At 39.3% G+C, this 18,205-nt stretch overlaps 1 protein-coding gene across 1 annotated transcript in view; it reads left to right on the top strand.

The window, feature by feature from the left end:
- The window catches only part of pdia5 (protein disulfide isomerase family A, member 5), an 81,843-nt gene that overhangs the window by 18,275 nt on the left and 45,363 nt on the right, over positions 1 to 18,205 (top strand). Inside the window, exons 3-7 of the mRNA XM_042494233.2 lie at positions 3,927 to 4,014; positions 12,996 to 13,079; positions 13,228 to 13,273; positions 15,085 to 15,177; positions 16,952 to 17,012. Coding sequence (XP_042350167.2) covers positions 3,927 to 4,014; positions 12,996 to 13,079; positions 13,228 to 13,273; positions 15,085 to 15,177; positions 16,952 to 17,012 — 372 coding nt within the window. The remainder of the gene's footprint in view (positions 1 to 3,926; positions 4,015 to 12,995; positions 13,080 to 13,227; positions 13,274 to 15,084; positions 15,178 to 16,951; positions 17,013 to 18,205) is intronic.

Here is an 18,205-nt window from a genome sequence, read left to right as displayed (position 1 = left end):
CCTGCAGCCTGCTGTAAAGGGATGATCGCAGTGGTCTCTCTCAGTAATGAACTGGGAAATGCTTATCTTATAGAATTAGAGAGTAGTCGTTAAATAAAAAATAAAACACTTCATGCAGTCAAACAGAGTTATAAAGCAGCATTTTCTTTCAACCATTAGGGAACCCTTAATGCACCCCAGTAGATTTTAATTCCATTTTCATTTGCATATTTCTGAGAAGGAGAGGAATACGCTCAGCAGGCTTGTAGATGGAGCTGCTTGATATTACTAATTTTCCCATTTAAAAGACCCTCCCATGCGTCAATGAGCAGCAGAGGACACACAGAGCCCCGCAGCCTCAGATTTATTTGTTTTGTAATTTTCAATTCAAGGCCTACATTAGCCTCCATTAGGTCATTGATGAGCTTCCACATATCGAGCCGTGGCTCTGATTGTATTAGTAGTTACATTCATTTGAAAGTATTAAGTTACATTACAGTATTGTTCTGTCTAGAGTAATGCGTTACACTACTTTTGCATGACTTTCACCAAGTGCAACTAAACACTATAAAATGTAAGAGGGTCATGTTGTTTCATAGCAGCTGTTTCAAAGAAGCATATCAAAACACAGAAGATCAGGTTTATTATAGTTCATTAACGTTTAAATCCAGTGGTGAGCGACATTGTACAGACCAATGAGGGCTCTCCTCCAGAGCGCGGGTCTGAATCATTCATGCATCCACACGCAGAGGTTACAAGGGGTGTGGCCTCTACACGTTTTAAATGCTAAACGTTAAGAAAAAACACAAAACGTTAAAGAAAAATAACCAATGGTTTAAACATTAAGAAATTTTTCATAATGTGCTCATGTCTTTGCTCAAAGGCATTTTTGAAAAAAACATTAAGCACTGAGGAGGGAGGGTTTTTTTTTTAAATTTTGGCTCAGGTGAGGGACATACAGCTTTAAATTGTAGTATTTCATATTTACTTTAAATAAAAAATGTCACCTCCCAGCCACCATCCTCTTCCGATGATTTAAGTAGAGTCCCACAACATCAGCACGGAAGCTAAGCGAAGGGGAAGAGGACGATGTGTCATTGTGGCACCGCTCTTGTAGGAATGAATGGAAGAATATCCAGCATGCTAGCCCAAATCTGTATCCTAGCTGCTTTCAAGCAGACTCAAGATGCAAATGCAGAACACGACATGTTGCCAATGTTGTAAATGTTAACACACTTAACATAATAATGCACATGGTAAAGCGTTGCCCCGATGTACTGATCACTGGCACCCTTCTATAACGAAGCCTACAATGACCAAAACTCTTCAGGGGGTGTTTTTTTTCTGGTGGTGCACTGGTGGAAGGGACACAGAGTGGATCAGTTTGGATAAATGAAAAATGATGTCAAAAACATTTATTATGGGTGACAGCATGTTACGTGACATTGTAAATGTAATAGTATTTCCCCAAATCCTGTTGGTATAGCGTTACATTGCTTTGTTACTGCTAAAAAGTAAATTATTACTGTAACATGTTTCTTTTTAAGTCTTACTTTTATAATACATTACTTTTGTAACGTGTTACACCAAACACTGATCACTGGCTGCGGCTTCACGCTCTTAAAAGTCACCAAAGGTTCTTGTCCTCATGCAGGTTTGAGCCTAGTTAGTTTAATGTCATCCTCAGCCATCAATTATCTCCAAGCCACGTCAAATCCATTCCCCCTCTTGAGTCTCGCCCCGTTTCTGTCTCGTCACCAGCCTCTAACCCTCTGCAGTCAGTCACATCCCTGTAGAGTTCTCCTTTGGTTAGCGGCCATCAAACTTTAACAGCTTATTAGAAAAATCCACCAGCAACTATCTGCTCCATACATGGTAATAAACTGACACTGACTTCCCAAATGTTTTTGTTAGCAACCCGGAGCGAGGCAGGACCCTGGGGAAACATGTCAGCGCCCCTAAATCTAAATATAGACTTGCCCTGGAGCATTGAAAGGAATTGCTTTCTTTACATAGTGAATAAATTTGTTTGGTTTTTTTTGGGGGGGGAGAATAAAAATGATGTATTGTGTTACACAAGGACTAGAATATTACACTTTGTTTACTTTACTCGCAGGAATCTACTTTGCTTGCCATATCTGATGAAAATCAGTAATATCACTGTGTGCTGTTGTTGTAGCTGGTGCAGTTTATTACACGATACTTTCTCCTCTTTCCAAACACAGAAAGCAAAACTGTACAGCTCAGCCATTTTTTCTCTCTGATAAAGTAGATTGTGCAAGTCTCCAGTGGTCGTGAACTCTCCATGTTGCTCATGAATGAGCTCACTCTTGATGTTCCTCTCAGCTCAGGATGTTGTAGTAAGCAGCACACAGCGGGCAGTATCTCTGCCTTTCCCAAACAGACCCCTACACCCTCTCCCTACACACTTCCACTCAGTTTCCGTGTTCATTCAAAGGGTCTGCCACAATAAGTGCCATCCTGAACCAACTAGGGGGGAGTAGAAGTGGCTTGTAAAACTGTCAAACAGCAAACTTGTATGACTGTAAGGCTCATTTATGCTCAGTTTACAAGGGATAGGGATTGAAACCCGGTTCTGTTTAGGACCTGGTTCAGTTTTCCTTTTTCCAAACCCGTAAATAAGAGAATGTTTGAGCTTATAGATACTGCCACAGGTCCTATGTTACATTACATCTCAAGTGAAGTCACATCATTTAAGTCCTGTCACTGGTCCGCATACATCGATTGTCCAGTAAAGTTTTTGAGTACAACTGAATTGTCAGTCAATAGGTAGGAAATCTGGTGGTCAGTTGCTTGCGAGGATGGCTGAACGTGCCAACATGTCTAAAGTTTGGCTACATTTTACCATTGTGCATCAAATTAAACCTAAATGCTGAATCTTTGACTGTCTTTGTGTTGAAAAAACTCCTTCAAGTACATCAGCTGCGGCTGTGGCTGCGGCTGTGGCTGCGGCTGTGGCTGCGGCTGTGGCTGCGGCTGCGGCTGCAGCTGCGGCTGTTGCGGCACTGTTGGCACAGTCTTTATTATCATCTTCTCAAAAGCAGCAGTGGTGAGTATACCTAAATTTTGTAGCAAGTGCCATCAGTTGAAATTTGTAATCCAATAATGAAATCCCAATTGAAATCTGCAGAATAACAACTAGTTGGCTAATTTAACGAGGTTGCATAGGGTTTCATTGCGATGGGTTCAAGGTGTTTTAATTAAATGAGTTATTATTTGATGTTTTATAATATGGCCTTGATATCACTGTTTTTCTCTGCCTTTGTACTTTTTGTATGTTTTTTTTTTGTAATTTATTGAATAGCTATCAGTTGTTTTACCACCCTGAGTGGTTCAGATAGTTGTCACCATAGAGCTTGTCAGTCTATCGGTGTGCACTATGTTATAAATATAACTGTGGTTTCATCTTTTTAAACATTTTGATCTGACAAAGATTAAAGTAGGATTGAAACATCTTGAATTAACTTGTGTGGCGAAGAGTAAGTGGGCAGGCGTGACCTTTATTTACCTCATGTACGCTGGTTTGTGGAAGGCCCTGCAGTTAGTTCACCTAAACATACCTGCTGTGCTTCTCCTGTTTGCTGAAAAGTTGCTCAGCTTCAGCAGAGTCTTTGTGCCGCTGCATAATCCCCCCATCCCCTGCTTAGTCACACTATTGTAAGATGTTGAAAGCTGATGTAACTTAAACCTCCTTCCAGAACTCATCCAGTGAAAGGTATTAGAAAACCCTCCTCCATCCCAAACTCAGTGATCTCTTTCTTCGGCAGTTGGTGCTTTAGTAAGTCACCGAGCTGCACTGTAACTCAATTCCACTTCGCTGTCTCTGACATGACAGTGTCCTCTGTGTCTCCAAGCTCTGGGTTGTCCTGAGCCATTGAACGGTTTTGGTGACAAGGCTGACCGCGGTTTATTCTCTGTGTCTGCAGCTACATCAGGGGACTCCCACCTGAAACTGCTATCAGATGTGGCCCAGACAGTCAAGGGCCAAGGGACTATCGCCTGGGTCAACTGTGGGTAAGTAATGGGACCATCTTTTTAGAAACACACTGTAGGACTTCTCCTCCCTCCATCACACCCATCGACTCCCTGTCTTTTTCAACATTACGGCCGCTTTTGTACAAGGATTTTTCTGACAGCAGTTAAAAAGGCAGAGCAATTTACTCCTCCAAGAATGTCTCTGCTCCCATCCATCTGCACAATTTATGGCTTTTCCACCGCCGTTTGAATGGCCTTGTTCCACTTGTTCTATTGTACAGGAGCAATTTGACACGAGGCCACAAGCTTATTGGAGCTATTGAAGCTTTGGATTTAATGTGTTACATCTCTTTATAACATTTACATTCTCACTTTTCACTTCTCCCTTATGTGTCCATTTCATCCTGAATGCCCTCCAACGGATAATGCTTAATGTCGTATCTGTATCTTTCAGTTTCTGTTACTCATTATGCCTCCGGGCTGGTGAGCATAACCAAACGTCCCTACGTCCTTACATCTGTGCGTCCATACTTCCGTCCCATTTGTGCGAATGTGAGAACCACAAACATTCACTTGGATTCAAGGACCAACTGATTAGATTTTGGTGTTCATAGGTCAAAGATCAAGGTCACTGTGACCTTGCATCCGCCCCATTCTTGTGAATGCGATATCTCAAGAACGCCGTAACTCCATATCTCACACGCTATTTATAGCAAAATTTCACAACAATGTCTAATATCCTGATAATATGATGACATTTTATATCCAAAAAGTCAAAGGACAGCTTCACTTACACATCATAATGTTCTGCAAAAACACTTTTATGGCCCCTTTTACACATTTACTCATCCTCATATCTCAGAAATGGAGGAGGAGACATTTGAGAGATAGAGGCGGATAATCCAGCTCTATATTGTTTCTGTCTGCAGTGGTGGTATGGTTTGTGGGCAATATGAAAATGCAGAAGAACAGCTTGTAGTTTGAGCCAGTGAAACTTTTCCGGATTATGTATTTTACAACTGTAAAGAAAAACAAAGTTTTCTTCGCGAATTCAACATAGCATGCTGTGAATAACTGATTGTGATAACTGATATAACTGTAATAACTGATATTGTCCAAATGGTCATTTTGTGGATGAAGAATTCCTTTCAGAATGTTTGTCTTTTTTGGATTTACCATTGACCATGGAGGCATGCAGGAAAGTTTTCCTCTTGAATTTAAAGTTATGTTGCAGGCGATGTATTCCTTTTTCTGTCTCTCAGTCTCTCTTTCAAGCAAAAATGCCAAATTTTCTCTAGTTTCAAGTTTCACAAACCTAATTATCCACTTAACATAACTGAAAATTGACCAAACAAGCAATTTGAAAATGTCAACTTGAACTTTAGGAAAATGTGATGGTAATTACTTAATCAAAAGCAATTTTCTGACATTTCACAGACCAAGCCATTAATCAGTTAATTCATTCTGGTAATAATTAGTCGCAGCCGTACTTGACACAGTTATCGACACTCTGTGCTACCGATACGTTTCAGTGGGTACCAAAATCTTATTTCGGTTCAGTATGTAGTAATATCTAAAATACTGTTTCATTTTAAATCATTATTTATTGAGGTTTTTTTTTAAACTCCACACACATTGAGGAGCACGGCCCTCTCCAGCCCACACTATGGTAATGTTTACATTAAACAAATGTTAAAAACTCCCAACACTCCTGCGAGAATTGTTTTCTCAAAGCACAGCTTGCTCTGCTCTTCAGTGGTCGGACGTGAGCGTGTTGTTCTTCCTGACCCTCCTGGTGTGCAGTTCCACTTACTTTATTTAATTTTTTTCTACCTGTCAACCCATCAACTGCATGAACCGTCGTCCTCACCAGAGAGGAAAGAATGTATCATGAAACAGGAAACAGTGAGGAAGGCAGATACTCCCCTTTGACACCTCATGTTTAGCGCAGCGTTCACTATCTCTCTCAAGCTTATCCGGAATCGAAGACTGGGCGGATCGAGAGGAAGAGAAACCAAACTCTAAAGGAATTGTCAGAAGTTTTGGGGTCCACATTTCTCTTCAAATACACTCCATATACGTGTCCTTTTTTTTTTTACTGTTTACTTTTTGACTCGGTTACTGTTTTTGTCTACGAGAGTACGGTATCTTCTCTCTCTTCCTTTGCCAACAACTCCAACATGCTAGAGAGTGTGCTAATGCTAAGCAGAAATTGATACTGAGCCAGATTCCTGCCAGGGGAGCTAGAGCGAGCCGGGTTCATCACTGCAGGACACAGGGATCCGGTGCCAGGCTCTGTAGAGAAGCATTGTGCTATTTGGCATATTTCACCACCATCTCAAATGGGCCGGGTCCAAATCGAAGCTCCAGCTGCGAGCTCATGGTGGACAGAGGGAGGGAGAGAGCAGAACGCATATCACAGCGTGAGAACGGTCAGCCCTGCCAAGGACGAGGGCCACCAAGGCCAGAATGACACACTTTGAACAGATGACAGGCACCTGAGTGTTGGCCAACTGGGATCCACCAGAGGGAAGGATGATCTCATACAGGAAGTACAGCACTGTGCTGCTCTGCTCTCATTCTTCTGGAAATTTAGAGCAGACTTGTAAGAAACGTAGCCTTGTCTAAATCAATGGGAACAGCGAAGCACAAACAAGCACAGCACGGATTAGGATTTGTGTTTTGGAAGAGTAATAATTAAATGGCAAGCAGGGCTTCATCCTCTTTGCATGATGAATCCATTATTAATCCTTCACAAAAGGGACTGTGTTGACTTTGGCCTAATGCAACGTTTTGGCTCCAACCTTTTTTGTTTTAATGATCCTCCAGTCTTAAAGGTGCGCTTTTCACAGCCACCTTGTTGCGTAAAGAATCGCAGGGTACGTCAAACCAAATAATCTTACCAAAGTATTTTTAAAAAAAAGGTTTTATTAGTGTAAGGTTCACACAAAGTGCACAAATGTTTTTGCTTCACACATTCTTTAGCAGGGCTCCAGATTAATGTATTACTATGGTTGCACTGACTCTTTCATTTAGGTGCACCAGCACATAATTCAGGTGAAACAACATTTTGCCTTTTGACACTGCAGTAATTAATTATTAGCATTACATTTATTTATTCATTCCCACACACGCGCACTATCAGGATTTGCCTGAGTGTGTTGGAGAACCATGGAGGAGACAAGAGACCAAGTTCAGAGTTCAACAGCTGAGCAATTTTCTTTTTTCATTTCTTGGTAGTTTTCTAGTGCTTTTATAGTGTGTGGTTTTAGCTCTGCAAAGAGAAAACAAAGTATTAATATAACATAAAATATTTCAACAGAAATAGTGTGAATTGTTAGGTAAACAAAGAAAAAACATGTCAAATGAGGAATTCAATTTACAGGATGCACATAGCATGGCATTGGCGGAGGTGAAAAAGACAAAACAAAGGGAGGAAGGCAATATTTAATACCTCTGATTTGACTGAAGTGATTCCACCTGAGGGAGGAGTGTCCTTCCCAGGCAGAAGTTATAGTTTTAAGTCTTAAACACTGGTAGAAAAATCATTTAACTGTCCTCTCTGAACTTTGTGTCTTGCTCCAACAAGACGTTACTGGATGGTAGTTTTTCTTGGCGTTTCATGTATTGTTACAGTGTATCTCCTCACCTCATCTGTTTTTCAGCACCTTATAATTTCTCATCAGCTCTCTCCCCATGTTCAGCCTCCACTCATGCCTTCACATACAGTCACTGACCTCCTGCTCACTGCAGAGTTGAAGTTTTGGTGCTGACGCACCGGCTGACGTTACCGTAGGGATGAATGCGCAACAGTTGTGCTCATCCGGTGGACGAGCCGCTGATGGACTGCCATTCATGGCCTTTGTGCTTTCTGAACTGAACATTATGTCGTGAGTCATACTAGCTTCTCTGGTCCACCATTTGTTCTGCGATGGAAGAGCTTGGTTGATTCACAGAGACTGCAGTTCAGAAGCATAATGCCGCGCAGTTTTTCTTCTCTGAGTCACTCTTACTGTGTGTGTGCTGGACAACCGAATGAGTAAGAGGCTGAAATTCCAAGTCCATTGTTGTATTGGTCTGTACCCAGGTGTGTGGCCTTTTCACATTGTTTCATAAAAAAAGTGCAGATTCAGTAATAGCTGGTAGTCCTTTATTCCAGCACTGACAGCTCACTTCAAGTTTCAGCACACTACAAAGACATTTATCTAATACAAGATTGGTGTGAAATAGTTTACTGCATTTTCATACCTGGTTAGAATGAAAAGTTAATGTTTGAGACATTTAAGGCGACCTTTTTGGTGTTGTTATAGCACAGTACAATGCATGAGACTAAACAATCAACTAAAAGTTGTCTAATGTTGCTTATATTATATTTCAAATATTCATACCAGTGATAAAGTGATAAATGGGTCAGAGTTCTTAATTTTGGATCCTTTGTTTGTTGATCTTGTACTTAAACTATAAAAATTGCCCAGTTGTGCACCTTGCATGAGAGTGTGCAACCCAAGGCAACTTATGCATGTATTAGTGTTTTCAAAATATGAATTTATTGATACGTATAAATTCTGAATATTTGAAGCAATTTCAAAACTCATTTTCCGCAGTATTGTACCGGTCCCAGCTGCACTTTCTTGCAGTTAAAGTGTGAACATGTACATCAATGTACAAATATCTATCCCCTTGTACAGTTGCACATTCCCACAGACAAATAAAATAAAATAAACAATGACAAAAACAATAATAATGATAACAGATTGCAAATTAACCTAAATACATAAATAAGTGATACATGTTTCATTGACCAAGAAGGACATATATGAGTCCCAAATACAAACAAACTCTTTTTGTCTACCCTTAACAACAAATGCCACTTTCTCTATTGTTGTTTACTTCTGTCATTTTGCTGTTCTCTGCTACTAACCAAAAAAATAAAAGTTGTTATAATGTTTTAGCCTTGTTATGTTTCTTATTTAATTAAAAATGTAGGTTTTATGCCCTCAATGTCAATTTTTCCCTGAAGTATCAAAAGTTGGATTAAAGATCGTGAGTTAATTTGTGAATGAACAAGGTGTTCCATCTTCAGGGCCAGTATTACTAAACAAAGTTATGCAAAGTTAAAATACATGACATCTAAGGACAAATATTTTTGGCTAGAATTTCTTAATTAAAGTCTACTTGAATGAGGGTCCCTCATCTACCTTTAGAGGTTTCCTTGACTTGATGGATTTTGGGATCCCCTGTATGAAGCTTTTCGAGGACATTGTTGCCCCCAAAGCTTTTGTCACTTGTGGCAATGTTTCAAGGAGCAGCAGACTGGTTTTGAGTCGGATGACTGAGCGTCGAGGTCACATCTGCTCCTGGTGTGCCCCGACTGGTGCCATCTGCCTTCATGAGTCAGCAGAATATGGCATTAAGCACAAAGTCATTACCTGAAAAATCCCGCCTGTCAACACATGCACGCTCTCCCTCATATAATGCAAAACTAAACTGAACATAAATTTGGCTCGCTGTGGGTCTAGGAGTCCTAATTGAATTCCACCTCTTTGAATTTATTAGCATCAGGCCTTTTCTCCAGCAAGAATCCCCACTACATTAATGCATATATTCCTTGCTCTTTATTACAGAAGAGGCAGGGCACTTCATGCTGCTGATAATGCCTCACCGTAGCAAGTATGAAGTATGTGTAGGTGGATGGACGCATATTTATTTCCATTCCAACTATGGCCTTTTTCAATTACAAAATAAACCTCAATACAACAGAGCCTTTCTGTATGCTGACAAGCTGTAAAGTAAAGGGTGTAATCGGTATTGTATTCCCACGGCAGATGTATGTGTTTGTGTATGCATGCTGAAGCAGCTAATAAATGGAGCAGTGAGCCTTGTTTATATAGCGCTGAACACAGGATTAGATTGATCTCATGAAATGTTAATGCAGTTACATGCAGCATCTTCTCTCCTCCTCTCCTAATTCAGTTCAGTTATTGGAAAGACATGAGCCCAAAATATGTTGGCAAAGCATATTCTTCAACAGAATTATTCACATGATATGAGCAATGAATATTTTAAAGGATTGCATGTTGCATTCAAAGAATAAGATATAGTGGATAAATGGCGTCCTGAGTAGAGAATGAAGTCATCTGTGTGTTTATTGTAATCTTGAGTTTTTCTGGGGTTTGTTGTGGTAAGCTGGTCTGTCTGCACATGCATATCAGTCAATATACTTACATTTTGAGCTACAGTCATAGCTCAATTACGCCATTTAATTGGACTGCTGTCCTTGTACCAGTATAAAAGCACTTGGGGAGAATCAATTCATTGCCGCCACGGCAGATGTGGAGATATGCCCCCTTTCAGCTAGTTGCTATAAACCTATGTTGTTTATACAGTCTATGATATTGACCAAATCCCAATCATAACTGTATATTTACAATAACTTTGAGGTAGAAAACTGCCACATCACGTACATATAATCAAACTCTGCCATCATAGATTTGTTTTAAGCCACCTAAGAAAAAAATCAATATCATTTTATGTGTAGCCTACACTGTATTTAGAATATCTTCACAGCTTTAGGGCTTGTAAGACAGCCCTAACTGACACCGATTTGAAGCAGTTCTATGGGTCATTTTACTCCATTAGTTGGAGTTGACGGTCTAGGAATTACAGTAGCAATAGCAGTAACAGCAGTAACAATAATAACACATATCAGTTAAAAATAAAAATAATGCATGAAATACATGAGTGTAAAACAAGGAGAAAAAATCAATTAAAAAAAGAAAAAAAAGAAGTGTTATAAGAGAGAATGAAGTTTCTATGTTATTGCAGTGCATGATGAGCTGTTGAGAAAATGTCTATGTTCTGCCAGACTGAAGGATTCAGCTGCTGTGTGTAATTATTCTGTCACCCAGGTAGTCCGTCTCTCACATATATGGAGACATTTGTTTAAAAAAAAAAAAAAGGTAGCCATGACTTCTCAGTGCGTGGGAATGAGATAATTTGAGTTCCATATGTGGTGGGATGTGTTTCTGTTTTGTAGTGCTGCTGTTTATATGTAGTGAATAAAGGTAATTTAATAATGGCACAAATCCCAGAAAACACAAACATATGACTGACAAGAGTTTGAAAATGAAAGAAAAAAACCAACCTTTTATTGTAAATTTCATTTACTGTCTTGAAGCTATGATGTATGGGTCGCTTCTTGTGTGTGCAGCTTTCAATCATATGATTTTTCAAGAAAAGCAATCTAAGGAACCGTTGGCGCAGATTCCACATGGTTTTAACTTTTCATAATACATGCCAGATGTAGTCAGGTACTAGAGCTCATTTCTGCCTACAGCACAGTTATGAGTCCAGAGCATCAAAAATCAAACCAACATCTTCCTTTTTTTGTATGAATGTTATTTTCAAAGCTTTGCTGTACTTCCCTTCCAGCTGTTGCATAATGAAATGTGTAACTTCCTCAAGGTCAGCATGTAGTTTGCATATAAGCCTGTGCATTTTGAGTGGCTGAATCAAGTCTCTCCTGCTAAAAATGGCTCCATGCCTAACCGCAAGCGACTCAAATATGTCACTGTAATTCATTCAGAGATTAAAGAAAACTAAGTCAGACTCTTCCATATTATTTGGAAGCAGCTAAAGCTAAATCTGCTAGTAATCAACAAACAGTCATCTTCATAGAGATGGCTAATTTTTTCATGGTCTTAAAATTGTTTATTTCCCATGATAAGCTTGGCAGCGACTTAACAGTCTCATTCCTGTGCATTAAGAGGGTGGTGGCCATACAGTATTGTCTCCATGCATTAGCACAGCATTTCCTCCAAAACCTCTCCTTGAGTACACTAGTCCTGCGTGTTTTAGTTCTCTCCCTGCTGCAACACAGCTAAATTAAATGATCAGCTTGGTATCAAGCAGCTTCAGGAGTTCATAACGAGTTGATCATTTAAATCAGCTGTGTTGGAGCAGGGGGAGATCTAAAACATGCAGAACAAGTGATACTAGAGGAGAGATTTGGGAAATGCTGTATTAAGTCATTGAATCGTGGCCATGCAAATAAATAAATACATTTAAAAAATACAAATTATTTCCACCAGGCAAGCTCTGCACAATAGACTGTAAAAATAATCATTGTAGCTACCTTGACGTCACCAAATGGTTTGTGAAGCCTTAAGATCGGCATTTCAGCTGTTGCTGTCTTGGGTTTTTTGGAGACAGAAGTAACCATATTTGGGTGACAGGCTAAAGATGTGGAGGAGCCGAGGACACTATCACCCGACAGCCTGTCAGTTAAAGCAGCCTGCCCTTAGTTATGTGAAACTTAAAGCCATAATAAAATGTTAAAGGGTGAGTTCTATAGAAATTCACCCCTGCACAGTTGTCACGAATGGGGAAATTAGCTATGGAGACTAAAACTATTCCTATACCTGCCTGTGAACATTATTTTTGCTATAAAGTTTAACATTTTAACATGGAGGTCTACATGGATTGACCAGCCGCTGGCGTCGGCCTCAGGTGGCCATTAGAGGAACTGCACTTTTAAGAATTTACCTGTTAGCTTCATTTTTCAGTCTTCGAGGTTGCAGATTTACCCCTTCCCACATAAATACTTTAGCCAAGTTTACTTAAGCTGTTTTATTGGAAATAATGGAAAGACTCTGGTCAAACTTTGGCAGAAAAATTCCAGTTTTCTCTGATGACCCGAACTAATTGGTAAAAACTAATTAAAGTGCATAAGGTTTAAAATTTGAATGTGTTTTATCCAGTGGGCAAAATAATTAACTTTCTGAAATGTGTCCAATTTAATCATTGTATCATTTGTTTTCACATTTTTTCACAAGAAGTTTATTTTCTTGACAGAAAAACAAAGTCTGCACACTAGACTATGCTCCCTTTAAGAATATTAAACTTATATTCTTTAACACTACGCATTGTTCTTTGAATGCAAAAATGATTGTATAAATCAGTTTCAGATTACTCCAGAATTTGACTGATCCTCTTTTCTTGTATGTTAATCTCTCTCTCAGAGACTCAGAGGGCCGTAAACTCTGCAAGAAAGTGAAGGTGGACCCGAGCTCCAAACATGGAGGAGCAGAGCTGCTGCATTACAAGTGAGTAACCAGACACTCAGCTGGCTGTCAGACACTTTTCCACACCTCAGTGCTTTCTGGAAAGTAATATCGTGTTTGCAGCTAAAGAAGCATGTTGTTCACCGTTTACTCCCGGTGTTGTGAGCACTGTGCCTGTTGTGTTTTGCAGAGATGGGACGTTCCACACCGAGTACAACAGGCCCGCCACCTTCAAGGTGAGTGCTCAGCTGGAATCCAGCATCCTTCACACAGACTCGGGTGCAGCACAGTTATCCTATTTGTGTCTGTCTCGTATTTACTTATAGCTCTTCACATTCATAGTTTTAATTATTTTCTTAGTCATTGACCATGATATACTTTCATGTGCAGCCCAGTGTGTCTGTGTTCATTAATTTAGTTTGATAAGAGTAATTTCACCCTGTCTAGTTTATTGAGATTGTAGGTGAGCAATTAAGGAAAAATATACTAGTGATTGATAAATTATACATATTATCAGGTGGCCAAATTGAATAATAATGTCGCTCTGTAACTGCATGATGGGTACATAAGCAACTGTATGCAAACATATTTTCTTCAAGCCTCTGGGAACCCAAATTGCCAAACACTTTATTAATACGTAATTTAGGGTCTTACATGCATAATAAAAAGCATAAAAAATAATCAGACATTAAATATTGTCATTTTAGTTTATTTTTACAGTCCCTGAAACTGGGTTGCAAATGGAAAAGCAATAAAATAATAAGAATAAATTAATAATATGGCACTAGCTAGCCCCTGTGCTATAATTTATCATTGCACCCATAGTTTTGATAACAAATGGATGCATCTCAGCTGGTGTCACATTTGCTACATTATCTTAACTTTATGCATAAGTAGTATTGATAACAAAGCATTTTGTAAACTCGTCATTCAGTGACAGAGTGAAATGTATTATTTTGAGAATCTTCTGATTTTGAAAGTTCAGAGGATGCGTTCAGAAAACACTCACTCTGAGTGCCGGAGCACCATGCAGCCAGAGTCAGAGGGCTGGAACAGATAGAGCTGTATCACGCAGACTCTTCTTTGCTCCATGGCTGAGACAGTTGACAAAGGTGGGATTCAAGGAGGCGTCAATCAAAATGTGATCTGCCACGCCCACACAGTCTAGAGAAATGCTATTATCAAAAAGAGTTGATTTGAACTCGGTTTTCTAACAGTTGGGAACATTTATTTTCGCTCAGATTTTTGTAGATACTTAATGCGACACTCAGCTTTGATATAACAACTTTAATATGCATTCTTTTTATTTCAAGCCGCATTTCTAGAGGCTTTAATAGCAACAAGAGGAGGTGCATAAGTCTAGACCACTAGAAATTACAATATGCTTAAAGTTTATTATGGAATTTCTGCCCAATGAAACCAAAATAAAACTGCCTGCACTGCCTTTAAGAATCTCTAAAATATGTTGAGCTGACTTATATTGGTTTCATATGAGTTTATGAGAAACCCAGCATCACTATATCTGGGAGCTATAACTACTTTTGTTTTTCACTGTCATGACTTTTTATTTTGTTTGCCCATATTTCTTCTCCTGGCAGATGGAAACAGTAAAACACCAAAACTCTGGGTTTAAACCATTACAAAGTAATCCTGATAATAACATCATTATCATTAAATATTCCGCCCGTGTCCACACTGTCACTGTTGCAGCGTCGCTGAATGAAAGATTTCCTGCTGTTGCCTCTGTAGACATATGGTTCATTATATTTACAGGGAGCTTTACCAAGCAAATTACCAGACACTTGAAGGTATCGAAATAGCTCTGAAACCTCCTGGATGGACGAACATGTTGGTCTATATGAGTTTCCATCTGGCACAGCCTGCAGCGTTTGCCTGTTCTAAATTTAGAACGAGTTTTGAAATGCTCAAGTATATCATCGCTAGTCACTCTATTGTTTACAGGATCATTTTGTGCCAGGGACAAGTTGTTGCACAATCTAATTGTGTGTTTTACTTTTAGATTTACTGCTTTTTTTTTTCTTTTCAGTCCATGGTCGCGTTCTTGAAAGACCCGTCAGGACCCCCACTATGGGAGGAGAACCCAGAGGCAAAAGACGTTGTCCACATAGAGTCAGAAAAAGTAAGTAGTGATCTAAACAACCTTTTGCGCTCTGGAGAAACTGTAAAGAGCCGGCCTGTTAATTAAATGCATCCAGAACGGTAATGGAAGACAGCGTCTACCTCTCCTCTGCTGTCCTGTAGAGGGTTTGATCATCTTTTGAAGTTGACACAGCAGCAGGTCCACCTCTGCAACACAAAGCCAGCACACATAAAAGCAACATATCAGGGCTTTATCATCAAAGAGGCACGCGCCGCAGTTCATGAAGTCTGCTAAGTCTGCTAAGTCCTCCAACACAGCATTTAAAACAGCTCTCGTCCAGCCAGGTTGGATGACTCTCATATCAAAACATCTCAGCACATCCAACCACAGCCTGACAGCCGGAGACACTCAGAAATATATGCAGGCCATTTCATTTAAAGGCAACTATGCAGGAATTGTCCTTTACTTGGCCACTGCTCTCTACAATGTTTGTATGAACACTGCAAGCTACTATGCTGTAGAGGTGAAGTCTCAACCTGAACGGTAAACAGACAAGGGGTGCTTATTTTGGAACAATGTGCTGTAGTTAATCACAGACAAATAAATTTTGTTCTTGATTGATTTGTTCCATGAATAACTATAATTGGGGGGGAAATAATGATTAATGATTTATTTTATTTTATTTTAATAATTTATTGTATTTAATAATTTAAATCATTTCGTTTTTCGGTCCGTAAAATATCAGTAAATAGTGAAAAAATGTTTCCAAAGCCCAACATGATGTCCTCATAATTCAAAGATATTTAGCTGTACTGTCATTAGTGAGTAAAGCAACCAGAAAATATTAACATTTTAGCAGCAAGAATCAGAGAATTCTGACTTTTTTTGTACTTAAAAAAATTACTCAAACCTATTAAGGTATTATGACATTGGCTGCAAATTAATTTAATAGTGGAGGACAAGCAACCGATTGTGCATTGCAACCATAGATTGTATAATTACCGTTGCGTCACCCATTGGTTTGTTGGCTGCTGTTTTGAAGACTGAAGTTGGCATTTTAGCCCCCACCATGTTGACTTTTTTGGAGCCAGAAATGGTCACTTAGTCATTATATCCAATTAACTGGTGATTATCGATGTTTAGGTGTTTTTGGTCAACAGTGTTGTGATTCTCGATTTTCTTAATTTTGCTTAACCTTAGTCTCTGCAGATAAACACACTGCCAGTGGGTCATCAGTGATTGATTCACAGGGGTAACTTTTGTATGTGTGTTTACTTACTTTTTAGGAAAATCCTGCATAGTTTATTTGTAATGAGCAGCAGTTGTGTCAGTTTTTGCCTGCTTATTCACTCATGCCTGGAGGCTTGTTGAAGGTGTCAACAAAAGATTGTGCTGATGTGTGTTTTTAGGAAGTAGCTGAGCTCATGAAGGTGGTGATGAGGAGGAGACAATGGTATGGGGGCTGATGTATCTGCTGTCCAAAGAAGAAAGTCCCTTTTTTTTTTTTTTTTTGCCCCGTTCTTTGCTGATGTGATGACTGTGTAATATACACAGTCTAACAAATTGCTGAAAAAGCAAAGATGATGGTGTGCTTTGTTATTTTAGAGCTCTGTATGCTAAACAGAGACATACTTTGGGAAAACTACCCTGGAGCAAACTATCAGAGAAATCAAGATGTTGTATTTTATCATTGACACCAAGCTTTTGTCAATAATAGTGATGTTTTTCTTTGAGAAATGAAGCCATTTTGTACATATTGTTTGTTTAATAGATTAAGTTTCTTCATCTTTTTATTCTCTCTTACTTTTTTCAGGACTTCAGGAAGTTGCTGAAGAAAGAGGAGAGGCCAGTCCTCTTGATGTTCTACGCTCCCTGTGAGTTCTTTCATTATCACAGTGTTCAGCAGCTCGCAATAACAAGGACAAGTGGTGCTCTCCTTGTTAGATTGCTTGAACATGTTGTGATCGGAGCACAGTGTGCCATGAGAAACTTACAGCTATTATTGTCTACAAAAGTGAAAATCCGACCATATAAGATGCCGCATGCCAAGACAAATGAAACAGAACGACAGAAAATACCCAGCACCAAGTGACACTTCTTCAGGAGAACAAAACCTGCAATTCGATCCTGCAACCCTGCCCTTACACCCAGGGCCACAAAAAAAGCACTTAAAACTTTAGACAAGAAGCCTTTTAGTTTTTATCATTGCCATGTTCTCAAGAAATATAACCTACTCATGAAATACAAAAATGCCTAAATGATAACAATTAATCACTTAATCATTTAAAAATTGTTTGACAGCCCTAATAGTAATGTCCTCATCTTTCACAGATGTGAAGAAATACAAATATATCTGTTTCACTCAACCTTTCTTGCTTCCCTTTCAAAATAAAAGCTCTCTGCAAACGTTTCTGTCAGCAGAATCCCTGCAGTTGACACTGGCATTTTATTGTGAAATACTTGCAGGACTATGTTTTTGACAATACAGCTGCTGCACATCTCAATAAACGAGTGGAATATGTGCTTTTAATTGCTTAAATACAGTAGTTACATCAACAAGTAGCACCGCAGCAACAATGCCGTCAGTGTGAACATCACAAGCATGCAAGCCACAGCAGTTCAGCAAGGTTGCCATCACCCGCCGCTAACGCCTACTGGAACTGTTGTTTGAGTGTTCATTTTAGATCTTATTCTTATGTTGCTCAAGGTTTTCACATTGCTTGTTATGTTACACCAACACTATGAGCACAAATATACTGAATTTGCAGTCATGTAAAGCAGAAAAAAAGCAGCAAATCTTCTCAACTTAGGGGGTGGAAACAGTGAGTCACTGGCATGATTCCTCAGTAAAAGAAGGAATAGATTAACAAAATTGTTGCCATACAACTCTGTTGATTGGCTTAATGATTAACCTACTCATCCTTCAACTCCAATTTAGAACAAAATAGAGTAAATTGACTCGTCTCCTTGTGTTGCTCAATAATAAAGACTTTACAGGGGCTTTTCCATGTGATGTGCTCTGTTATTATGGTCAGTGGTTGCAGTCCATCACATCTTTCACAGCACA

The sequence above is a fragment of the Plectropomus leopardus genome, chromosome 10 (genome assembly GCF_026936395.1).
Source record: "Plectropomus leopardus strain MGB_pleo_1.0 chromosome 10, ASM2693639v1, whole genome shotgun sequence".
NCBI lineage: Eukaryota > Metazoa > Chordata > Actinopteri > Perciformes > Serranidae > Plectropomus > Plectropomus leopardus.
Note: the sequence above shows the minus strand (reverse complement) of the source record. Positions and strands in the feature narration are given on the sequence as shown.